This window comes from Lycium ferocissimum, chromosome 11 (assembly GCF_029784015.1).
Source record: "Lycium ferocissimum isolate CSIRO_LF1 chromosome 11, AGI_CSIRO_Lferr_CH_V1, whole genome shotgun sequence".
Lineage (NCBI taxonomy): Eukaryota > Viridiplantae > Streptophyta > Magnoliopsida > Solanales > Solanaceae > Lycium > Lycium ferocissimum.
The window spans coordinates 36856168-36877236 of NC_081352.1; the positions used below are offsets into that span (position 1 = coordinate 36856168).

The window sequence follows — 21069 nt, forward strand, 5'->3', positions numbered from 1 at the left end:
CACCAAGTAATCATCAGTGAGATGTTCGAGCTAAACATTTGAAGGCAATCCAACGAATAAATTTTACAATCAGAGGAGTATGTTTTTAACATTCAAATATTTGGAACGCGTTGTAATTGTTGTTGTTTCTTTTCACCATCACTTCACTAGGCAAAAGTTTTAAGTCATATGAACATTTTAATCGCATAATGGCATACAAGATCTTAATATGACAATACACGGTTGCAGGAACCTAACTACGACTATTGTACAGACTATAACTGAGGTTCGACGATGAAACATTGGATATTACGGACCTCCAAAAGCACAGTCCCAGCAGTTTCCGGTAAACTTCACCTCATTCTTTTTTCAGCACGACATGCTAGCCAGGGACTACTAGACTTGTCCGTGGATGGTCCAGAAGTTAGCCGATGACAAATAGCTATCAACCAGACTCCAACATATGAAGCAGCATTCGGAGTTCAGCTATCATTGAAGCACGAACAAACCATCGGAATTCATTTGACGGTTTTGCTGAAACTTCTCAGAGGAACCTCATTTCTTTTTAGACTTTAGAACTATTTGGATGCAAGAAATACTTCGATCCGGACTTGATATTTCCCTTAAATTCTCCACATGCTGTGAGGACAGTCGCAAGTATATAATCATCTACCTCAATGCCCTCCACTTGCATGCGATACATGAGTTTCAATGCCTCTCCACAGCAACCATTTTTAGCATAAGCAACAATCATCGCCTTCCAAGAAACCAAATTCCTCTTGGGCATGTTATCAAAGATTTGAATTGCCTCAGGAAGATGTCCACATTTTGCATACATATTGATTAACGCGCTACCGACAAACACATTGGACAGAGAAGGTGTCTTGCTTATGGACGAATGGATCAGCTTCCCCCTCTGAATATCTTCCAGATTTGCACATGCTTTCAGGGCCGATGAATAAGTAAATGGATTCGGTGACACGCCTTCACCTACCATCTCCTTCAAGTATTCAAGAGCCTCGTACTCATGGCCTAAATGGGCACAACCCGAAATCATTGCAGTCCATGAAACTACATCCCTAACAGGCATGTCCTGAAGGACCTTATGTGCTGCCGAATTTTCACTGCATTTGCAATAAAGCCACACTAAAGTGCTTCCTAAATAAATATTATCTTGGAGAGAATTCTTGATAATTTGTGCATGCACTTCCTTTCCAGTTGGTAAAGCCCTAAGTAGGCCACATGCTCGAAGGATGCTTACCATAGTCAAGTTATTAGCAAAGATTTTCCGCCTTCTCATTATCCGGAACAGTCTTATGGCCTCTTCTGCATGACCATTACGAGCATAACCTGCAATAATAGACGTCCATGTCACCGTATTCCTTTTCCCCATCCCATCAAACACTGTCCTAGCATCATCTATCTCACTACATTTCGCGTACATATCTACTAATGCGGTGCCTATGAAGACATCCATTCTAAATCTATTCTTAATAATCGCCGCATGTAGTTGCTTCCCGAATTTTAATTCCCTCTCCTCCCCACACGCATTCAAAATACTGCATACAGTAAATTCATTAGCATCAAATCCATCAGAGAACAATTGTAAGAACACGCGTAAAGCTTCCTTTCCTCTCCCATGTTGTGAACAAGCAGTGATCATCGTTGTCCAACAAACTACATCAGGCCTTTTTATCACGTCAAATACGCGAAAAGCACTTTCCAAATCACCACATTGCGCGTAAAATGACACAATAGAACTATCTAAAATCAAATTACTAAATCCACCCTTTATAATACCAGCATGTACTTGCTTCCCAAGCTCAAAATCACAATTTCTACCAGCCATGCTTAACACACACACATAAGTCTTGGAATTCCACAGCAAACCACGTCGTACAAACTGCGAAAACAAATCCGTAGCTTCATCATCTAACCCATATCTCAAATACCCATTAAGCATAGCAGTCCAAGAAACAACATTCTTCTCAGGCATTAAGTCGAACACCTTACGAGCACCATCCAAACACCCAAATTTCACCAACACACTAATCAAATTATTTTCAATGAATACAGTACTACTTCTCAAACACTTCAATACAATGGCATACAGTATTTTAACTTCTTTTATACTAGAACTAGATTGAAGCAAACGTCCAAGTAAACTTGAGTCAGCTACAAAACAGTTCACTGAAAAATCATAACAAGAATTTTTTTTATCTTCCAATTCACTAACTATTTGGGTGTCTTTACAGTAATAGCCCTGTGGGGTTTCTTTATTTGCTGAAACATCAAATTGAGCTGAGAAAGATTGGTCTTTAAAAGAAAAACAAGGGAGTTTTTTGTTGTCACTATAGCTTTTACATTTGTGGGGTTTGAGGTAAGATGGATGAATTTGAAATATTGTTGTTGGAAAGCAAATTGAAGATGAAAACATGGCCTAAAATAGTAGCAAGAATCCAGCTTTTCCAACAAAAACTATTGCAGTGTCGTTAAAGACTCTATCGGGTTTTATGGTTAAGCATTAGTATGATAAATTTCCAAGAATTGATAATTCACCATTAAAGTGTCCCAATTTCCTCAAGAAAACAGGACCTCAACAATAAGGAAGACTGGAAGAACAGAGCAAAGTGAAATTTCTGAAGTTTCAACAGGCAATAGCCACAAAATGCGTTAGCACAGGACTGGTATAAGCCTTTTAATGGTATAGAAGAAAACCTGAAGAGTGAAGAGCAATGAGTTGAACAAAGAGGAGAAAAGTTGAATGGTGTCAAGATATTTTTGTCTAATGATTCACTCTGCTGCATTTTCACATCACATGAAGGTGAAATTTTGAGAAAATATCAGTGTGGTGAGGATTTCAGACAACGCGTGGGGACCTTCTGTTTTCAGAAGTATCTGTAATTACTTGCTTCAATTCAATTGATTCAAATATTGACCTTTAAATCAGTGGTTTTTACGATTAAATATGTTTCAATACTATGTAAGAAACAACAACAACATATCCAGTGAAATCACACAATGTAGGATCTGGAAAGGATAGAATGTATACATAGACCTATCTTTGGAAGGTAACAAGGCTGATTTCGAAAGATTCCGGCTCAAGAAAAAGCACGATAAAAAAAGTTAGATAAGATATACTATGTAAGTAATTTTTTTTTATTCCAAAAAGAATAATGAGGTTTGGAAAAACATCTTAATTTTTAGTGTGAATAAAAACAATAAAGATAATATTTTAAAATAAAATTTACATGTTAAAAGACTATATAAAAGTACAACAAAATGACATTTTATAAAGTAAAAAAAGTTTAACAGAATTTGGAAAATCATATTTTTGTAATAATAAATCATCCTTTTTTATATAGAGATAAAAAAAAAAAAAAAAAAAAAAACATAAAGATTAGCACTAGTATTCCTTTTCACCATTGGGTTCTTTGATATGCTCCACATCACGATACATGCGAGAGGTTGATGAGTCTTAATGCCCCATTTTGAATCCAATTTTGAACTATACAACCTTCCTTGAAAAATAGTAGTTGGACGGCAGTTCTGTCTTTAGCATCAAACCATTATCCAAACTCCAAAACAATCTAGTACCCAACTACAAAAGGTAAGTCAAAAAAATTGATTCTTTTCTGTTCTTTATACACATATATCAAACCAAATGGACTGCTTTTGTCTCATGTGTCATCTGTTTTCTACTAGTAGTATAAAACTCTGGTCCTTCTCATTTCCTTCACCTCACTTTCAATACCCAACTCCTATTTCTTTGTAAAGTTTCAATCTTTTGCACTATGGCAGCCTCAAACTCTTCTTTTGATCAGACATCAGGTACTCTCTTTCTTTCTTTAAGTATATTGGATTTTCTCCAAATAGTTTTTATGATTGTCAAAACATAACTTGCTGTTTGGTGTTTGTGATATGGTGATGCAGCTATAGCAACAAAGGCTAAGAATGGTGAAGATTTCTCAGTTCATGTGTTTTCGTCCTCAACCGAGGTGAAAATTGTGAAATCCCTCTTTATCTTTAGCTTGACTAGTTACTGTTTCATTTGCGTTATTCGTTTGTTTATGACAATTTTATAGTTTTTTCCAAAGAGTGGTTGGTTCTGAAATCCCATAGATATTGGACAATTTGAGCTAGTAGGAATTAGAAATTAACTTAATACAATAATAAAATGTTGAAAGAGTTGATAGATTAATGGTTTCATGACATAATATATGAGAGGGAAGGGAATTGTTTTTCTCCTTTCGGTTGGTTCAAGAGCTAGTATAGTGTGATGTCCATAACTGAAGGCGAGTTGACTAGGAAAGGTAAAAAAGGACTGACAGGCTTCTAGCGGACAAACTTCTGAAGAAGGGTGCATGTTACACATTAGGTGAATCCCACATCGAAATGGGAGAGGAAAGTTAAGAGCTTTATAAGGTACAACACAAGTTCACATGGTACGCACTCTTTTGGGATCAATGATAGCGAAGCCCAAGGGACAAATCCGTGAGGTCTTTTGGGCCAAAGCGGATAATATGTGTCATGGACTTGGGCTGTGACATTTAGTGTGGAGGGACCCTCCTTAAGGGGCTAGTTCTCATTGCAAACTTCAGTATAGCTGCTTCGTGCTACGAAACAAGGTCGCGTTTAAAACATATGATGGTTCTCCTCCTTCAATTACTAGTAGTTCCTCTGTTATAATCTATTTAATTTATGGAGATCATTCAATTTTCCTCATTGCTCTGCGTTCAGTTTTAGCTCATAGCTATTAGTATTTCCCGGTTTAGTAATTTCTGTAGTATGAGAAAATCAAAGTTACAAGTTCACATGGTACGCCCTCTTTTGGGCTCAATGATAGCGAAGCCCAAGGGACAAATCCGTGAGGTCTTTTGGGCCAAAGTGGATAATATGTGTCATGGACTTGGGCTGTGACATATAGTGTGGAGGGACCCTCCTTGAGGGGCTAGTTCTCATTGCAAACTTCAGTATAGTTGCTTTGTGCTACGAAACAAGGTCGCGTTTAAAACATATGATGGTTCTCCTCCTTCAATTACTAGTAGTTCCTCTGTTATAAGCTATTTAATTTATGGAGATCATTCAATTTTCCTCATTGCTCTGAGTTCAGTTTTAGCTCATAGCTATTAGTATTTCCCGGTTTAGTAATTTCTGTAGTATGGGAAAATCAAAGTTATGCAGCATGAGATATGAGATGAATGAAGCCCAGCGAACTTGATTGCTTCCCAATAGACTTAATATTGATTCTTGGCATCTTTTTACGGTGCTCTTTTTCTCAAATTTAAGCTAGGGACAGATCATGTCTAATAGTTCAAAGTTAAATTATTTAAAGCAAAAGAAATTTTTTAGTTGTTTTCCCTGTATGTGCAATTTCTCGACTATACCATTGACCTCATTTTAGTGCATCGTGACTTTAGTTAGTTGTTTTTGCTGAAACAGTTACTTGAGAAGTTGCACGAGAAGTGGAGTTCAGTGAAGCAGCAACCCTATCCAGCAATGTATTCTAGTGTATTTGGTGGAATCATTCTTGATCCAGCAATGATGGTTATTCCAATGGATGATCACATGGTTCATCGTGGACATGGTGTCTTTGACACAGCTATTGTTCTTGATGGGTATGAGTCTAGTCTAGTTCCTCAAAAAATGATGTTATAGTTTGTGAATAGATCTTGGAAAGTATCAACTTTATGTTAGACTCTGCAAATAGTATGCTTCAATTCCTATAAATTCTGATATACAATGTACTTTCCCTATCACTCAACTCCCCTCCTCCCCAACAAAAAAGTACTAATAGAAAAGAAAAAGTGCCTAGATCATTAATAGCCTGTTTGGCCAAGCTTCTAGGAAGGCAAATGTGCTTAGTTTTTTCCAAAAGTGCTTATTTTAGAAAGTTGAGGAGTTTGGCCAAACTTTTAGAGAAAAAAATAAGTGCTTTTAAGCAGTAACTTTTCCGCGGAAGCACTTTTGGAACATTGGCCAAGCACAATGTACTGCTCTAGTATTGGCAAAAATGATTTTCAAATTGATTATCCAAACGCAAACTGCTACTCTCTAAAAATACTTTTCTGAAAAGCACTTCTGACAAAAAACACTTTTCAAAACAAGTAGATTTTGGAAGCTTCGCCCGACAGGCGATAAGTAGCAGTAAAATAGAAAGGTATGTTAGGATCATTTTACATATCGTGTAGTGTTACTAAAGTAAGAGACACTGTAATGGAGTTAGGATACTAAGCTATAATTCATTGGTTGATTCAGTTTCTCCTTGGTTTTCTAATGCAGCTATCTGTACGAATTGGATGTCCACCTTAATCGCTTTCTTAGATCAGCATCCAAAGCCAGGGTCGCGTCTCCATTTACGTTTTCAGAACTTAAAAGCATTCTAATTCAACTTGCTGCAGTATCAAAGTGCACGAAAGGCACTCTGAGATATTGGTTGAGTGCGGGGCCCGGGGACTTCTTACTCTCTCCAGCTGGATGCCCGACATCTGCATTCTATGCTGTGGTGATTGATGAGGATTTCGCACAATGCAAAGAAGGGGTAAAAGTGATAACTTCTGCGATCCCCATGAAATCACCTCTTTTTGCTACTATGAAAAATGTAAACTACCTCCCGAATGTCCTCTCCAAAATGGAGGCCGAGGATAAGGGAGTGTTTGCATCTATCTGGGTTGACGAAGAAGGTTATATCGCTGAGGGTCCGAATGTGAATGTTGCTTTTATAACTTCTGATAAGGAGCTTATCTTGCCTAGCTTTGATAAGATCCTAAGTGGGTGTACAGCTATGAGGCTACTTCAACTTGCACACAAGTTGGTCGAGCAAGGAAGTTTGAAATGTGTCAAAACTACTGACATCACAGTTGAAGATGCTAAACGAGCTGCTGAAATGATGTATGTTGGAAGCACACTTCCTTTGTTACCAATCATCATGTGGGATGAGAAACCTATTGGAAATGGTAAGTCCACTAAACTAATTCGTTTCTCACTTCCTTTAAAACAATGTTGTCTAGGATAAACATGCTTAATACGCCATATACTAAATTGAAGCTAGAAATATTGTCCATCCATTGTATTAAAGTTTGCTAGATATTGGTGAATTTGTAAGCATAGGAGAGAAGAATAATAGTGTCTATTATGACAGGGGAAGTGGGAGAATTGACAATGGCACTCTCGGATTTACTTTGGGAAGATATGGCAGCTGGCCCAGAATCACAGAGAATTCCAGTTCCATATGCTTAAGAAATCAATCTCATATTGGAGAACATGCTGATAGAGCGCGGTGAATGGATTTGAAGTCAGTAATATTCCGTTTTCTAAGTAGCGGGTGGTAGCAGCAGTGTGGCACGGAAAGTAGGTCTTAATAAGCTTTGTTTTGTGTGAAGGTTCTCTAGCATTGAAGGCTTTATGCTTTTCAGGTATTGACCGCTAGAAGTGAGTCAACCAAATAGTCTTGCAATGTATTGGACATGAACTACTCTATTTTTATGTTTGGAATAGATTGAAAGAATGAAAAATACTGCTCCAATCTTTTTTTATTCTAGATAGTTCGTTGTTCTCAATTTTATTTGACATATGGTTTTCAGCTCTCTACGATAAACCCATCTCTTAGAGCATATTATTAGACAAAGCTGAAAACGATGCCCAACCGGATGCTGGATGGAACTCTGAACTGGTAGGATGAAAATGTGGTATAAAAAAACTTACTCTAGCTCTAATAACAGGGTCCTTTTAAGTGCATGGAACGCAACCTAGAGTTTGAATTTGTACATGTGAAACTACCGAACCGTGTCCTGGAGGTTGAATTGGATTTCTCAGCATGAGAAATGAGTGTCTGGTTTATGTGTTAAGTAATTTGTAAGAGTCATCCATTGTGTATGTGTTGGGTCAAAACAAACTCAGAGATACTCTTAACATGACATGATGTTGTTCATTTTGGGTCAAGTTCGCATGGTTTAAATTTCATAAAAAATAAATACATAAAAAAAAAAATTATTTATAATTTTAATCTGTCCTTTAATAATTATTTTAATATATTTAGATTACGAGTATACTTCATAAGGAAGTGCAAGCATAAGGGAGTAAGTGTTTGAGTTTAAAATACATGAGATGTAAGAGTCATATTACAATCTATTTAGTATAATTAACCGTAAAAAAGAATGAAAAGAAATTAAAAAAGAGAACTGTAACGTTCAATTTGGAGATATGCTCTGTTAAAAGGTGAAAACCGCCAACTACAGTTAAAACTTAAACCATTGCAATACACGACTCTTGAACTCTTGTCATTTTTTCGAATCCCTTCCCTCAGCATCAATCTTTTTCAACTCTGTATATCAGCTTTATTGTCATTTCTGAAATAGTTTTAACTTCCCTGTATCAAAAGGTTACTTGGTGAATAAACTGTAAGAAAGAAGGAGACAAAGGGGTAAAAAAAGAAAACAGAATGGTAGATAATTGCAGGCCATTGGCATTCTTGTTTGCTTTGCCTTTTGGTTTTATTGCATTGCTTCTGTCTTTCGTCGGAGCCGTCATCTGGCTCCTCGGGTTAGTTTTCTTCTTCTTCCTTTGTCGTTTGTTTGATGTAAAATTGTGAACAATCATTACTCCTGGTATCATGAGAATACAGGTAAAATTCACAAATATTCATGTTTCAGCGTCTATAATGAAAAATAATTACTGTCATGAAGTTTCAAATTGTACAATACATGTAACATTCGGAACTTCATGATAACGACTATTTTACAAAGAAAGCGGAAAATAGGCATTCGGCACCATTTATACCATATATCTGCGCCATTTTACAATTTTCTCAATAGGTGTCATTGATTAAGAAACTTGTAAGGCCATTATCACATTATCTAGTTTCACCAATATAAATGTGAATAAGAGTTTTATCACATTATCTAGTTTCACCAATATAAATGTGAAATAAGAGTTTTTTTATGTATTGAGGGTGTAAGAACTATTTTACACCATCAAGTTATATTTATAAGGTTAATCCTTATTATAAATAGTACTAATTGATAACTTGAGGTAACCAACTTGTTATCAAATGGTAAAATTCACTAACACTACTATAACACTGTCTAATGTATACAACTTAAATCCAATTTTAGAATATGATTGCCCTACGCATTTTGGGTTGGTCTTATTTTGAGGTTTTGGCTATGAATGCAGGTCCTTGTTGAGCTGTTTGTGCCCTTGTTGTATTTGCTGTGCCGGAATTGGAAAAATGGCCGTAAAGCTGGTAAAGTTTCCTATGAAAATCATCAGATGGTTCATTCAAAAGATACCCTGCTGAGTGTTCATGAAATTTAGCCTATGGACATATTTTTTTTTTTTTTTGATCTATTGTTTGGTTATACATTAGATTGATTTTACTAGTTCATTCATTACTATTATTCATCTAGTTTGAGCCTTTGTCTATTCTATTCTATGGTGCTTTATATCCAGAAAATGCTTTTTACCTAATATTTGGACAATAGGTATCAATGCACATTCTTTTTTATACTCTTTTGCCCAAAAATTGCATGGTTCAAGAAGTTTGAAGAAGCCAATCAAACTAGTAGACATTCTAACAAGTCATGTGACGGATAAGTTTGTTTAATGTTTATCATAGATGATTGAATATATATTCCTCCGCCAACCCTAATCCAACATCCAATCCCCACCCCCACCCAAATCCCAATTCACAAATCACTAACTCAACCTATGGATACTATGAAAAGTACTTTAATTGTTTGTATAAATTCAAAGTTTTTGATCTCTATAATCTAATTGGATCTCCATTGTCGTCTTCTTCTTGGGAAAGAAGAGGGCATTCAGGATTTAAATTTTATAGTTTCTCATTCAAAAAATCTCTCAACTCACATAATTTACTATACTCGACATTAATTATTGTACTTAATCATTTAGTGATTTTTAATCAAATATAACATTCAAGCCAAATCTACTCTATTAAAATGAATCCGGTAGTTATACTCTACATTCGCCCTGTGGGCAAGGAAGAAGGTGTTCGTAGGGTGTGGGCCAGAGGCAGGTCGCTATCCTTGTTAAGAGAAGCCGTTTGACATCCTTCCATCTGAAAATTAAACTACGTAAATAGGTTTAAAAAAATTGTGTATATTATATGTTGAATTCTATTGATACGTACTATGTAATATATTCTACTTCATAATTTGATCTTCTTTATAATAAAATTTCTGACTCCACCACGAATAAGGCTTGAGAGAAAACAAGGGGGGCCAGAGCCAGATATTGATGAAGATCTCGAATTTATATAAAAAGGAAATCAGTAGTCATATCAATAGACTAAACATATAGCAGCAAGTGCATGCATGAACATAGATTTCAACCACTACACCTTACGTAATCTGCGTGTAGTGAATGAAGGTGTCCTTCCAACAGCTTACATTTTCGACAACTATTAATAGTAATTCAGTGCCTTACAGAGAGATCGAATGCATGAAAAGGGACTTCAAATCTAAAGTCTTGTGTTCATATTATTTTGATTACTATTTCTATATAGTATGTTTTAAATTTATTTTGCTTATATATATAGTTTGAGCAAAAGTAACTGGGTTACAACCGGCTTCAAAGGCTCGATCCGCCTTAATCCGCATCTATTGTCCTTATATATACGACTAGTGTAAGGACTTTTTACAACATCACGTCATCTTTAATTTATTTACCGTAACAAGCAACCTGTTTTATTTTCAAGACAAGATTATATACATCCCACATTATAAGGAAACTACTTGTAGGCTGTAGATATTTTGAGTGTGTAAAGAAAATATTTTTGACTGGGTATATATATTACTTAAACCCATGTTGATATATACACATACTTTCAGTTTGGAACTACCACGAGAAACCATTGATGGTCAGAGGCTCATAGCTACTGTTGGTGGTTCTTACTTTATTAATGGTTTACATTTTTTCTTTTAGTTTTTGGATAAGAGACCCAGTATACCTAAACAAACTTATATTAAAAAGACATACTTTAACAGTTCCTATCTTTTTTGGAAGAGGCAGTCTTGTGATCTTTGGTTCTTTGTACTTACAAAAATTTTAAATCAGAATCTTGAACAAATACATCTAAGAACTTGAAAAGAAAAACATAAAAGAATAAAATAAGAACTGTTGTATATATACAGCTATATTAATTTTAGTTTTGAGGAAGAAAAATAGTTAACATTAGCTCCGATAGTTTTGTTTAATATTCTCTTAGTGTGCTTTCTTTCTCTAAATAAAATAATATTGTAGTGGATCATAAAAAAGATGCCCAAGTACATGATATCAAGATTGGAACTAGATTGATATTACTATTTTTTGTGCTAAAAAAGTAGAGGATATTGTTACTTTATGTGATTAGCAACTCTTGAGTCCGTAACGGATAAAATTATATACTGTAATTAACAGATTAAAATTAAATAATATTGTTCTCTCCTAACATAGTAGGACCAACTTCACGTGAACACATTGAGCTCGCTGCATGAAAAGTCAGCCATATCCATCTCTTTGTCTATTTCTTTCTTTACACAAATCTTTGAAGCTTCCCCATGTTGATTAAACAAATATCAAATAAATAAACAAATACTATGACAATAGTTTAATAACAACTCAATCTGGTTAAAATCAGGGGGCGGATCTGTAACGTTATCTATAATACTATTTATCACTAAAACAAAATAATAATTTGCGGAGGTTGAAAGTTGCAATTTGTGGGGGGGGTTTAGCCTTCTCTAGCAATTAGAGGAGGCTAAAAACCTCCACAAATTGCAACTTTCAACCTCTGCAAATTACCCTTTTTTTGGTAGTTTTGGTTTATGAGTTTGCGTGAATTTAGTAATATTTGGTCAAATACTGTGTACGTATTAAGAAATCTACTAAATATATATAAATTATTGACTACGCACCCTTCTATTATTGTATACTACCTTGAGATTGTTATAGGAACGCATAAACTTCAAGTTATCAAAAAATTATGAATCTTCATCTGTACTTGCAATTATATCGAAAACGACTTTGCATATCCTACATTAGTCGCGGAAAATTAAACTCATTTTTTAGTAACTCGCTTAACCCGTTTGAGTTGAAATGAATGGGGTAATGACCTGTTTTTTGATATAACTTGATGAATTAAATAAAAAATGATCCACCAAATTATTTGCTCAAAACAACTCAAATTGTCAACCCAATGAATGAAAGTGCCACTGAAACTTAAACATATAAACTCAACTTTAGAGATATTGGAAATCATGTAGATTTGGAAGAACTTAAACTAAAAAGCTTAAGAAAAATTCATCAATAAGCTTTCACATTTAAGAAAAATATATATATATAAAAAGAAGAAGTTGTGGTCAAGTTGGGCGGAGGATAGATGTAATTATTTAGCTGCAGATTCATCTGAACTCAGTACTTTCGACGCGGAACGTAAATTTTATATGTAGAGTCATTTAAATTGCAACAAATAATATGTCTGAACCCATAATAAGAATCTTAAGATTCAAACAATATTCGCCTCTAATAATGCTCGTTGTATTACACGAGCTATTTGAGTCATTTTGATCCAAATAAATTTTTAACGTGTTCATCAATGATCCCTTTACTGATTTGAAGTGTTTTAACAGTCCCAAAATTTAAACTGATCCCTCCATTTGTCACCTCTAATTTTCCTATATAAATGCACAACAACAGAAAACCATTACACTATCATTTCATTTCAAGTTCCAAACTCTTCCTATAGCTCCATCATTTCCAACATGAATAGTTCCTTCAATTCTCAAAACTTACAAAAATACCAGTCTCTTCCAAAACACAACAAAAAAAGGCTAAATCAAGAACAACTTAAGCTTTTAGAGGCGAGTTTCGACTCAACCAAAAAACTCGAACCGGAGAAAAAACTCCAACTGGCAAGAGATTTAGGGGTTCCGTCACGACAAATTTCAATATGGTATCAAAACAGGAGAGCAAGGTGGAAGAGTCAGAACTTGGAGAATGACTATAACGCCCTTCAACTCAAGCTTGAAACTGCATTATCTGAGAAAATGCAACTTGAAAAAGAAACTGAAACTCTTAGAGGAGAGTTGCAAAGAGCAAATGAAATGTTAATTGCACTGAAGTCAGGTGCACAAGGGCAAATGAGGGAATTTGCACTTAGTTCATGTTGTGAAGATGTGATGAGCTATAGTACTACATGGGTATATAGTGATGAGGCTAATTACAATTTGCAATTTGATGAGCTTTATGCTATGATAGGTGCAGAAGAAGGGTCCAATAAATGTTGTTCAACTTGGTGAAATGAATAAAAAAGGAAATCTAATGAGATTGAATTTCATACTCTCAATTGTACAATAATCTTTGTTAATCAATTTTCCATCCTATTTTTGTAGTCTTTCTTTATCAACTTCCAAAATATGAATTTGTTCGTGCCCTTGATAATTTATGTTGTTTGGACTCTTACAAAATGTTACAGGTGTGTGTCAAGTGCTCCTTAAATAGTGTATTTTAAAGGATTCAACACGGGTGCGATAGCATGTTTAAAGAGACCCAGCTACATTAGTTGGGCGGATCTAGTTTTTTCTTGTGTGTGTCAATTACGGTGTTCACCCGAACACCCAAAATATGAATTTGTTCGTGCAAAAATGTTGCTTGGACTTACAAAATGTATATATAGTGTATAAATTTTAGCATGTTTAAAGAGACGTTATTTATGTACATATATTATACTTTTGAATATATTAACCACCTCGGAAAAAATGATAGTATATATTTAGCTTCTTCTTTTTTCCGAACACCCTGAATGAAAATCCTGGATCCGCCACTGTGCCAACATATATAACCAACAATCCCTTCTTCAAACTAAGTGTCATATGATCCATCACCACGATTGTTGGGCTTATTTGAAGATTAGGTATGTATCAACCACACTGTCCAAGTGTTTAAGGCACCAAAGTCCACATACTAGTTTCTTCTTGTGTGTGTCCTAAAATTACGAGTAAAGATAATAAACCGGCTCCCAGAAGGGTAAAGGAAGTAAGCCAGGCTCCACGCCATATCACTCTGCCATCTTCATATCCGTCTTGTCTAATCATTGACTTTAATACGAACTCTTACGTTGAGCCAACTCAAAAATATTTTTAACATGATGTGATGTAGTCTATTTTGGGCCAAATCTATACGATTTTCCTAAAAAGATCTCACATCACCGAGACTCGTCATTTGGTATGCGGGATAAGGTGGATATCTCAGTATTAAGTTTGATATTAAGTTTATACTCTGTTTAGTACAAGGTATACCTTGCACCAAACAGAGTATAAAATGAAGCCCAAAACTAATCCTGGGGTATCTTACCTTATCCGATCATAGTTGGGATTATTTTATCCCACCTTCACATGGGATAAATTAGTCCCGGGGCCAGAGGCGGATCTAGAATTTGAAGACGGCGGGTGCCACAATTTTTTTAATGTACATCTTATTAGGAACGTGTCGAGATCGGTCCATCTCTTTTTAGTTTATTCGAGTCAACTTAATAGGTTTTTTTATTTTTTATTTGCAAATATGAAATTACATCTCAAAAATCAAGAAACGAACATAATTAGCATCTTAAACAAGGAATTGCACCCATTAACAACAGAATTAAAATCAACATTTTCACCAAGGGACTTGCATCTCTTATGTATATTAAAAGATAAATTTGCACAAGTAAAATAACATCTTCAATAAGGAAATTATACCAATCAAAATAAGAAAGAAAAAAAAAACTCTTCAATAGGTAAATACACCCCATAAGTAAATTGGAATTAGATAAACTACAAGTTCTCAAAAATAAATCATAAATTTCATATTTTTTCTAAGCGATCTTGAAATTTCCATCACAATTTAAGTAGCAAAGTGATTTAAATTGAATTTAACAATTATAGAATAGCATAAATTTTTATAATACACTCCCTCCGTCCATTTTATTTGTCCATTAGACTAAAAATATATGTCCACTTTTACTTGTAAGTTATATAGTTTGAAAAACCAAGACATAATTTACCATTTTATACCTATTTTACCCTTATTATTAAGTATTCCAATTCATTTCTCATTTTATTTATTGCTTTATTAAGAGTGTCCCAAGTCATATATAGACAAGTAAACATGGACGGAGGGAGTAATAAACAATAGAAATAATAATTAAAAAAAAAAGTTGAATTTTGATCTCAATCCAAAATTCCATTGAGACCCAAGTTTTTCAATTTAAATACTCAACATTTAGATTAAGAGAAATGCTTAATTTAAGGGATTTTGAAGTTTTTATTTGTGTGTTCTCGCTAGAGAGACAGATAAAATAATAAAAAAGAGGAAAGGCAATATAAATAATAAAGAAAAATAAACGATTAAAATTAGGAGAAATTAGTTTCGACACTAAAAGAGAATTACCTTACAAAAGTAAGAAAAGCACAAAGAAAAACGGAGTCGAAAATGTTTAAGATAGATTCAAACTTGTCTTACCACCTCGTGGCACCTTTGTCTAATTTAATACCGGGGGTGGCGGGATCAAATAATTAACCTAATTTAAGCAAATTACAACATAAGTATATAAAAAAATTATTAATTTAGGGGTGCAATGCCACCCCACCCCAAAGTAAGCTGGATCCGCCTAGAAACGCCACGGCTATAATCCCAGGATAACTTAATCCGCGTACCAAACGACCCCATAAACTATAATTTCTTTTCATATCAACTTTTAAAATTAGATTTTATTCGCACAACCAACTTAACGATGATTAATCGGTAATTAACTTCAAATGGTTGATACAATTTGTGGCTTTCTCCTAATTAGAGATGCTATTGGAACTTTCATCAAAGCTTCTTCCATTTCATATTTAGAAAAATAATTTACCTTTATCTAATAATTTACTGCCACATTTTACCCCACCAGTTTAAAAGTAATTTTTCCTGCCCTCGCGCTTCTACTCCCAAAAATAAATCTCACTGTTTCCCTCCAAAATTCAGAAAAACAAAACCCCCAGTATCTCAGTCTCAAACGACGTCGTAAAACGCTCAAAATGGCTTCAACGTCCGACGCCGGCAGCGGCGTAGCTACCGGAAGAATAAGATCTCACACATCGGCGCTGTACTCCGACAATCAATCCCTCATTCGTGTAAATTACATTTTTGAAATTCAAAACTCTAAATTTCATTTTTGTTTTTTCGTTCTTAAATATGACTTTTTTCTTTTATTGCAGGAAATTAGGAAGGCTGTTGCTACGATGAAGGATATCGCGGTTGGCTTTGAGAGAGATGAGAGAACTGAAATGGTACTTCATAATAAACCCTAGTTATATGTTATACTCCCTCAGTTCACTTTTATTTGTCATGTTTCGCTTCTCGAGAGTCAAACTATGTCTACATTGACCAACATTTTAAGATGTATTTTTTTCTATCATATTAATATGAGATTGCAAACTTGTAGTGTTTTTGTATAGTTTTTTGCCATTTAAATTTTAATTTAAAATATTGAATTAATATGAGATTAGTCAAATTGACTGTCTAAAAGCGTAACGTGACAAGTAAAAGTAAATGTAGGGAGTGCATTTTATGTTCCCCTTGTAATCGGTGTTATGTGAGAGGTAGACGTAGCGATATTGAATTTGAATCTCACCTTATTTTCGTATTTTACTTTGGTTAGTTTGAATGTTAATAATCAGCTAACCTTGGTACTCCCTCGGTCCCTAAATACTTATCACTTTTCGCTTCTGAAGAGTCAATTTGACAGAGCTAAATTAGATTAAATTAACTCAATTTTAAAATTGGAATTTAGATATCTGAAAACTACTTATATGAAATTCTCTCTACCTTCACGAGGTAGGGGTAAGGTCTACGTACACTCTACCCTCCCAAGACTCCACCTGTGGGATTACACTACGGATGTTGTTGTTGTTGAAAACTATATGAAAAGTACTACTATAAGTTGCAATTCTTCTTATTTTAATATAGTGAAAAAATACATGTTAAACTGTTGGTCAAAGTTCATATAGTTTGACTCTAGAAGCGAAACCAGTATTTTGGGACGGAGGGAGTACTAGGTTCGGTTATTTGTATTTTATCTTAGTCTGTCCATTCCAATTTCAACTGTTTTGCTTTGGCTTGATTTGTTGCCAGTGTTAGTGAAATGACCAAGCTTAGGTTCACAAAAGCTTTTGAAAATAGTAGGTGTACTAGACGAGCATTTCTGCATTTTTTTTCTTCCAAAAAGTGGAAATTTTAATATTTAGAGAGTTGAAACAATATTTCTTTGACTACATAATTTTGAACATTTTTAAGTAACAAAACCACGATTTATTGTAATCTCTGTGTGGTTTCTTTTGTTTATAATTTTATTTTAACTAGTAGTTAAGAAATTTATGTTCAAATTCACACCAAAAATTACATCTGTTTTTGCCTGTACTGCAAATCTCACATTCTTTTCGGACGAGGGGGTAAATTTCTAAAAATACCATTAAATTGTTAAGTTTTGCTAGAAAAGACCAAACAGGCTGAGAATAATTTGTTGTTGAAAATATATATTTTGTTACTAAAAGCCAAAGATGGAAAGTTGAACTGGGAGAAAGGAGTTACTTCAAATAGTTGTGGCATGAAATGATTAACTAGTTGTGGGCTCTTTGCATCTTGTGTCTTGACATTCTTGTGGAGTCCCTTCCCTTATGTCTAGTTATATGTTCACATTAGAATTTTAAACAAGCAGTTAGTATTAACAACAATTTATACAAGTCCATTGTGTTTCTTTTGACTTTTGGTACCAGTTTATTCTGCAATAGGAACTGAACCATTAGTTAGAAATTGAAGAAAATACTGGTTGAAAGAAGCTAATTTGAAGGTTATGGATATCCTAACTAATTGAGGACAATCTGGCATTATAGTACTCGATTCCACCTATCAGAACGTAATGACTGATGATAGAGCGCACAGGGTTAGTTTTCTCAAAAATAGGTGGATATATGTTCTTAATGCAGACAACCACCAGATGCTGTGTTATCCTGTCAATGTTGATGTTGACAAGTTAAAAACTGATTTTATCAATATTATAGGGAACTATACAATTTCTTTCTTGAAGGAATGTAGATGAGTTTGACTTATACTGTTGCAGGTAAAGGATCTTGAAGCTGGTGTTATTCAGTTGTTGGCAGCATCTGATGAGTGCATGCATCTTTCTGAGGCAATTCAGTCGATAGGTGATGAATTAGAGCCTGGGCCAGAGGTGACTTTTCGTCCAATATATATATTGATCTTCTGTTGGTCAGCTTGGACCATTAAGATTTCAATTATATCCATTTCCTGCGTCATTTATCTGCAGCCAACAAATTTTAAGAGGAAGTTTGATGAAGAAATTGCAAAATCAAAGGCTAGATCATCGTCTAACGCTCAGAACCAGCCTTTGTTGAGACAATTCCGGGAAGCCATCTGGGTGTGGTTTTCTTGTTAGTTGTACAACTTTTTGCATTCTTGTTTTCAAAAAAGAGATCTTACTAATATTGAACATGAGCACAGAGAAGAGGATTTCAACTCTCTCCTGCTGAACAAACAACCCTCCCCTGCTGAAACCGAAGAGGGAACAAGAAGAGCGGTAAAAAAAAAAAAAAAAAAAAAAAAAAGAGAGAGAGAGAGAAAGAGGGACATGGTCCCAGCAAAAGGGGAGACTTTTTCCTCTGAATGTCGCCATCCTCTCTCTCCATTTAACCATGTCCCTTAGATGACTGTTTCCATTTGGAATCTCCAATTATAGTTTTGATTTATTTGTATTCTATTAACCCCTCCTTTGTATTATTCAGGGGCCACTGCTGAGTAATATCTTGTTTCTTTCTTCTGCAGCATGTTCATCATGCAGGACAGCCACTGCCAGGTGACGAGCAGGAGGACATTATAATGACCAGTACACAATGCAACCTTCTGAATATGACTTGCCCATTAAGTGGAAAGCCTGTTACTGAACTTGCAGATCCAGTTCGTAGGTATAGTGAATATATTTCTTCCTTTGCATATATATATATATATATCTAAGTTTCCAATGGAGAGAGTGCTTTTGAGTTCAGACACGAGCATTAGTGGATAGTTTCTGATGTAAGTGCTTTGCATTTGCATACATATTTTATATAATCTACTTTTCCCACCTTTGCCACTATACTAAGGATCATTGCTTATCATTGCTTTGTGTATTCTCAATTCAGATGCTGTAGAGCCTCTATCTAGTTCACTGCTTCTGCCTCAAATGTGGCTTTTTATCACTATTAACTAACTTTCAATAGAACTGTTGAGCCAAAAATTGGCTTTGTTATAGTTTCTTTCTGTTATTAAGTTGTAATGCGCATTGGAATATATCTCATTTTTCAAAATTTCTGATATCTGTAAGTTTAAGGCGCATCAAATTTTATTAGGGTGCGGGAATGCTTCCTTATATATTCTCTTCTCCCCATCTTAGAGATTTCATATGCAATCTCCTCTTTGCTTGCATTCTGAGTTTTGTACTTTTGACCCAGTGATCCTGTACGTAGGTGTATTGCAACAGTGATGGGCTGATTGATATTTGTCTTGGAAATTTCCTTTACGACATGTTCATTTTAATTTGGTTTACATATTTTGCTCCTCTTGCAGCATGGACTGCAAGCATATATACGATAAGAAGGCTATTATGCAGTACATGAAGTCCAAAAACACACGTGGTCAATGTCCTGTTGCAGGTATTTGTCCTTTTCCTAACGGAAGTTGGTTCTTATTCATTTGGTAGCTAAATGCAAGTCAATATTCTTTCAGGTTGTCCGAAAATTCTTAAGGCACAGAGGGTGTTATGTGACCCTTTCTTGCTTATAGAAATTGATGAAGTCCGCTCCATGAGTAAACAAAATGCTGATGCAATAGAGGATTTTACTACATTTGATGAAGAGGATTGAGGATTGAGGATTTTGAGGCCCTGATGGATTGTTAACCCTCTAAGTTATTCAGATATTCAGGGTTGTACTCATGAACAGCTTATGTTTTTGCGAAACAAGAAAGCAATGGGAAAGCCTTGTTTTAATCTTTTGGAAGTTTGGGACACAACTATTTTGATTCTCTTTTTCCAAGAGGGGAAAATGAATATTTGAAATTCTTAGAAAGGAATAACCTGTGCATTCTTGTATAAATTGTAAATGGACCATTTTTCTTACATAACTTTGACAATCTTTGCACGCTGGCGGTTAGCGAAGTAGATTGAGAACATGATTTCTCGCATTCAAATCTGAGGCAAAAATACTTGGTGATTTCTGATGATTTGTCCAAGCCTTAGTGGACAAAGTTACCAGTTATCTATGTTGGTGCATTGAAGAATTGTAATGCGATGGCAAATCGGCAATAAGGACATGTACAGAAGTAGAAAGAGCGTTTGTATGAATAGAAGAGCGAAATGGCTACAACATTTCAAACCAGATTCGGTTATGTGTTTCTGGGACCCAAGTGTTTTTTGAGTAGGACTGAGTATTAAAAGAAATATTAATCTAACGAATATTAAGTTGGTAAAGAGTTAAGATTTTAATATAAATTTTAATGAAATATATCTTATAACATTATTCCCTCCGGTTCGAAAAGAGTGTTCATTTAGTATTTTTTTTTTCTTAGTTTAAAAAGAATTTCACTTATCAAATCAAGAAAGAATTAACTTTATTTTTTCACATTTATCCTTATTAAGTGCTAAGTGATCAAATTTCAATACCTATTTAGTTAGGGGTGATTTAGTCAAATCACCTATTCTTTTCTAGAAGTTAGTATTCTTATGGGGTGTGCAAATAGTTAAATGGATACTCTTTTTGAACCGGAGAGAGTATTAATGAAAGGTGTCAAATAGTTTGAAACGTTTCAAAACAAATATGCAATGTAGATTGAGCTGGAAGAATTACAGCATTTCGCGTTCCAACATGGTCTTGCGAAAACATAAATAATAACAGTATTCTGATCAACTTCTCTTAAAGAGATGCAATTTGAAACAAGATACGTTCTCCTAAAATTGAATCTTTCAAAGCTCGACAACAATTAGTTCATAACTTTTAGGAATTAAATATAAGTAAACAAAAA

General features: G+C 34.7%; 4 protein-coding genes across 4 annotated transcripts; 3 read left to right on the top strand and 1 right to left on the bottom strand.

Annotated features, from left to right (window-relative positions):
* Positions 1-31: 31 nt before the first annotated feature.
* Positions 32-2767, bottom strand: LOC132036403 (pentatricopeptide repeat-containing protein At4g18520, chloroplastic-like). Its single transcript, XM_059426740.1, has one exon. It carries the CDS (start codon positions 2414-2416, stop codon positions 545-547), a length of 1872 nt encoding a protein of 623 aa, XP_059282723.1. The 5' UTR covers positions 2417-2767; the 3' UTR covers positions 32-544.
* Positions 2768-3516: 749 nt separating this feature from the next.
* On the top strand, positions 3517-7493 carry LOC132036962 (D-amino-acid transaminase, chloroplastic-like). Its single transcript, XM_059427381.1, has 5 exons — positions 3517-3810; positions 3913-3977; positions 5422-5597; positions 6262-6935; positions 7121-7493. Exons 1-5 carry the CDS (start codon positions 3774-3776, stop codon positions 7216-7218), a joined length of 1050 nt encoding a protein of 349 aa, XP_059283364.1. The 5' UTR covers positions 3517-3773; the 3' UTR covers positions 7219-7493.
* Positions 7494-12591: 5098 nt separating this feature from the next.
* On the top strand, positions 12592-13439 carry LOC132037178 (homeobox-leucine zipper protein ATHB-52). Its single transcript, XM_059427648.1, has one exon. The coding sequence runs from the start codon at positions 12741-12743 to the stop codon at positions 13275-13277; it is 537 nt and encodes a 178-aa protein (XP_059283631.1). The 5' UTR covers positions 12592-12740; the 3' UTR covers positions 13278-13439.
* Positions 13440-15991: 2552 nt separating this feature from the next.
* On the top strand, positions 15992-20183 carry LOC132036941 (E3 SUMO-protein ligase MMS21). Its single transcript, XM_059427354.1, has 7 exons — positions 15992-16130; positions 16215-16286; positions 18116-18226; positions 18323-18433; positions 18838-18977; positions 19618-19703; positions 19777-20183. The coding sequence occupies exons 1-7, from the start codon at positions 16035-16037 to the stop codon at positions 19911-19913; spliced, it is 753 nt and encodes a 250-aa protein (XP_059283337.1). The 5' UTR covers positions 15992-16034; the 3' UTR covers positions 19914-20183.
* Positions 20184-21069: the final 886 nt, after the last annotated feature.

Excerpts from the sequence above, each read along its gene's own strand:
- LOC132036403 (XM_059426740.1), bottom strand. The coding sequence starts at position 2,416 with ATGTTTTCATCTTCAATTTGCTTTCCAACAACAATATTTCAAATTCAT.
- LOC132036962 (XM_059427381.1), top strand. The coding sequence starts at position 3,774 with ATGGCAGCCTCAAACTCTTCTTTTGATCAGACATCAG. Across the intron at positions 5,598-6,261 it reads ACAGCTATTGTTCTTGATGG|CTATCTGTACGAATTGGATG; the intron begins GTATGAGTCTAG and ends TTTCTAATGCAG. Across the intron at positions 6,936-7,120 it reads TGAGAAACCTATTGGAAATG|GGGAAGTGGGAGAATTGACA; the intron begins GTAAGTCCACTA and ends CTATTATGACAG.
- LOC132037178 (XM_059427648.1), top strand. The coding sequence starts at position 12,741 with ATGAATAGTTCCTTCAATTCTCAAAACTTACAAAAATACCAGTCTCTT.
- LOC132036941 (XM_059427354.1), top strand. The coding sequence starts at position 16,035 with ATGGCTTCAACGTCCGACGCCGGCAGCGGCGTAGCTACCGGAAGAATA. Across the intron at positions 16,287-18,115 it reads GAGATGAGAGAACTGAAATG|GTAAAGGATCTTGAAGCTGG; the intron begins GTACTTCATAAT and ends ATACTGTTGCAG. Across the intron at positions 18,227-18,322 it reads AATTAGAGCCTGGGCCAGAG|CCAACAAATTTTAAGAGGAA; the intron begins GTGACTTTTCGT and ends ATTTATCTGCAG.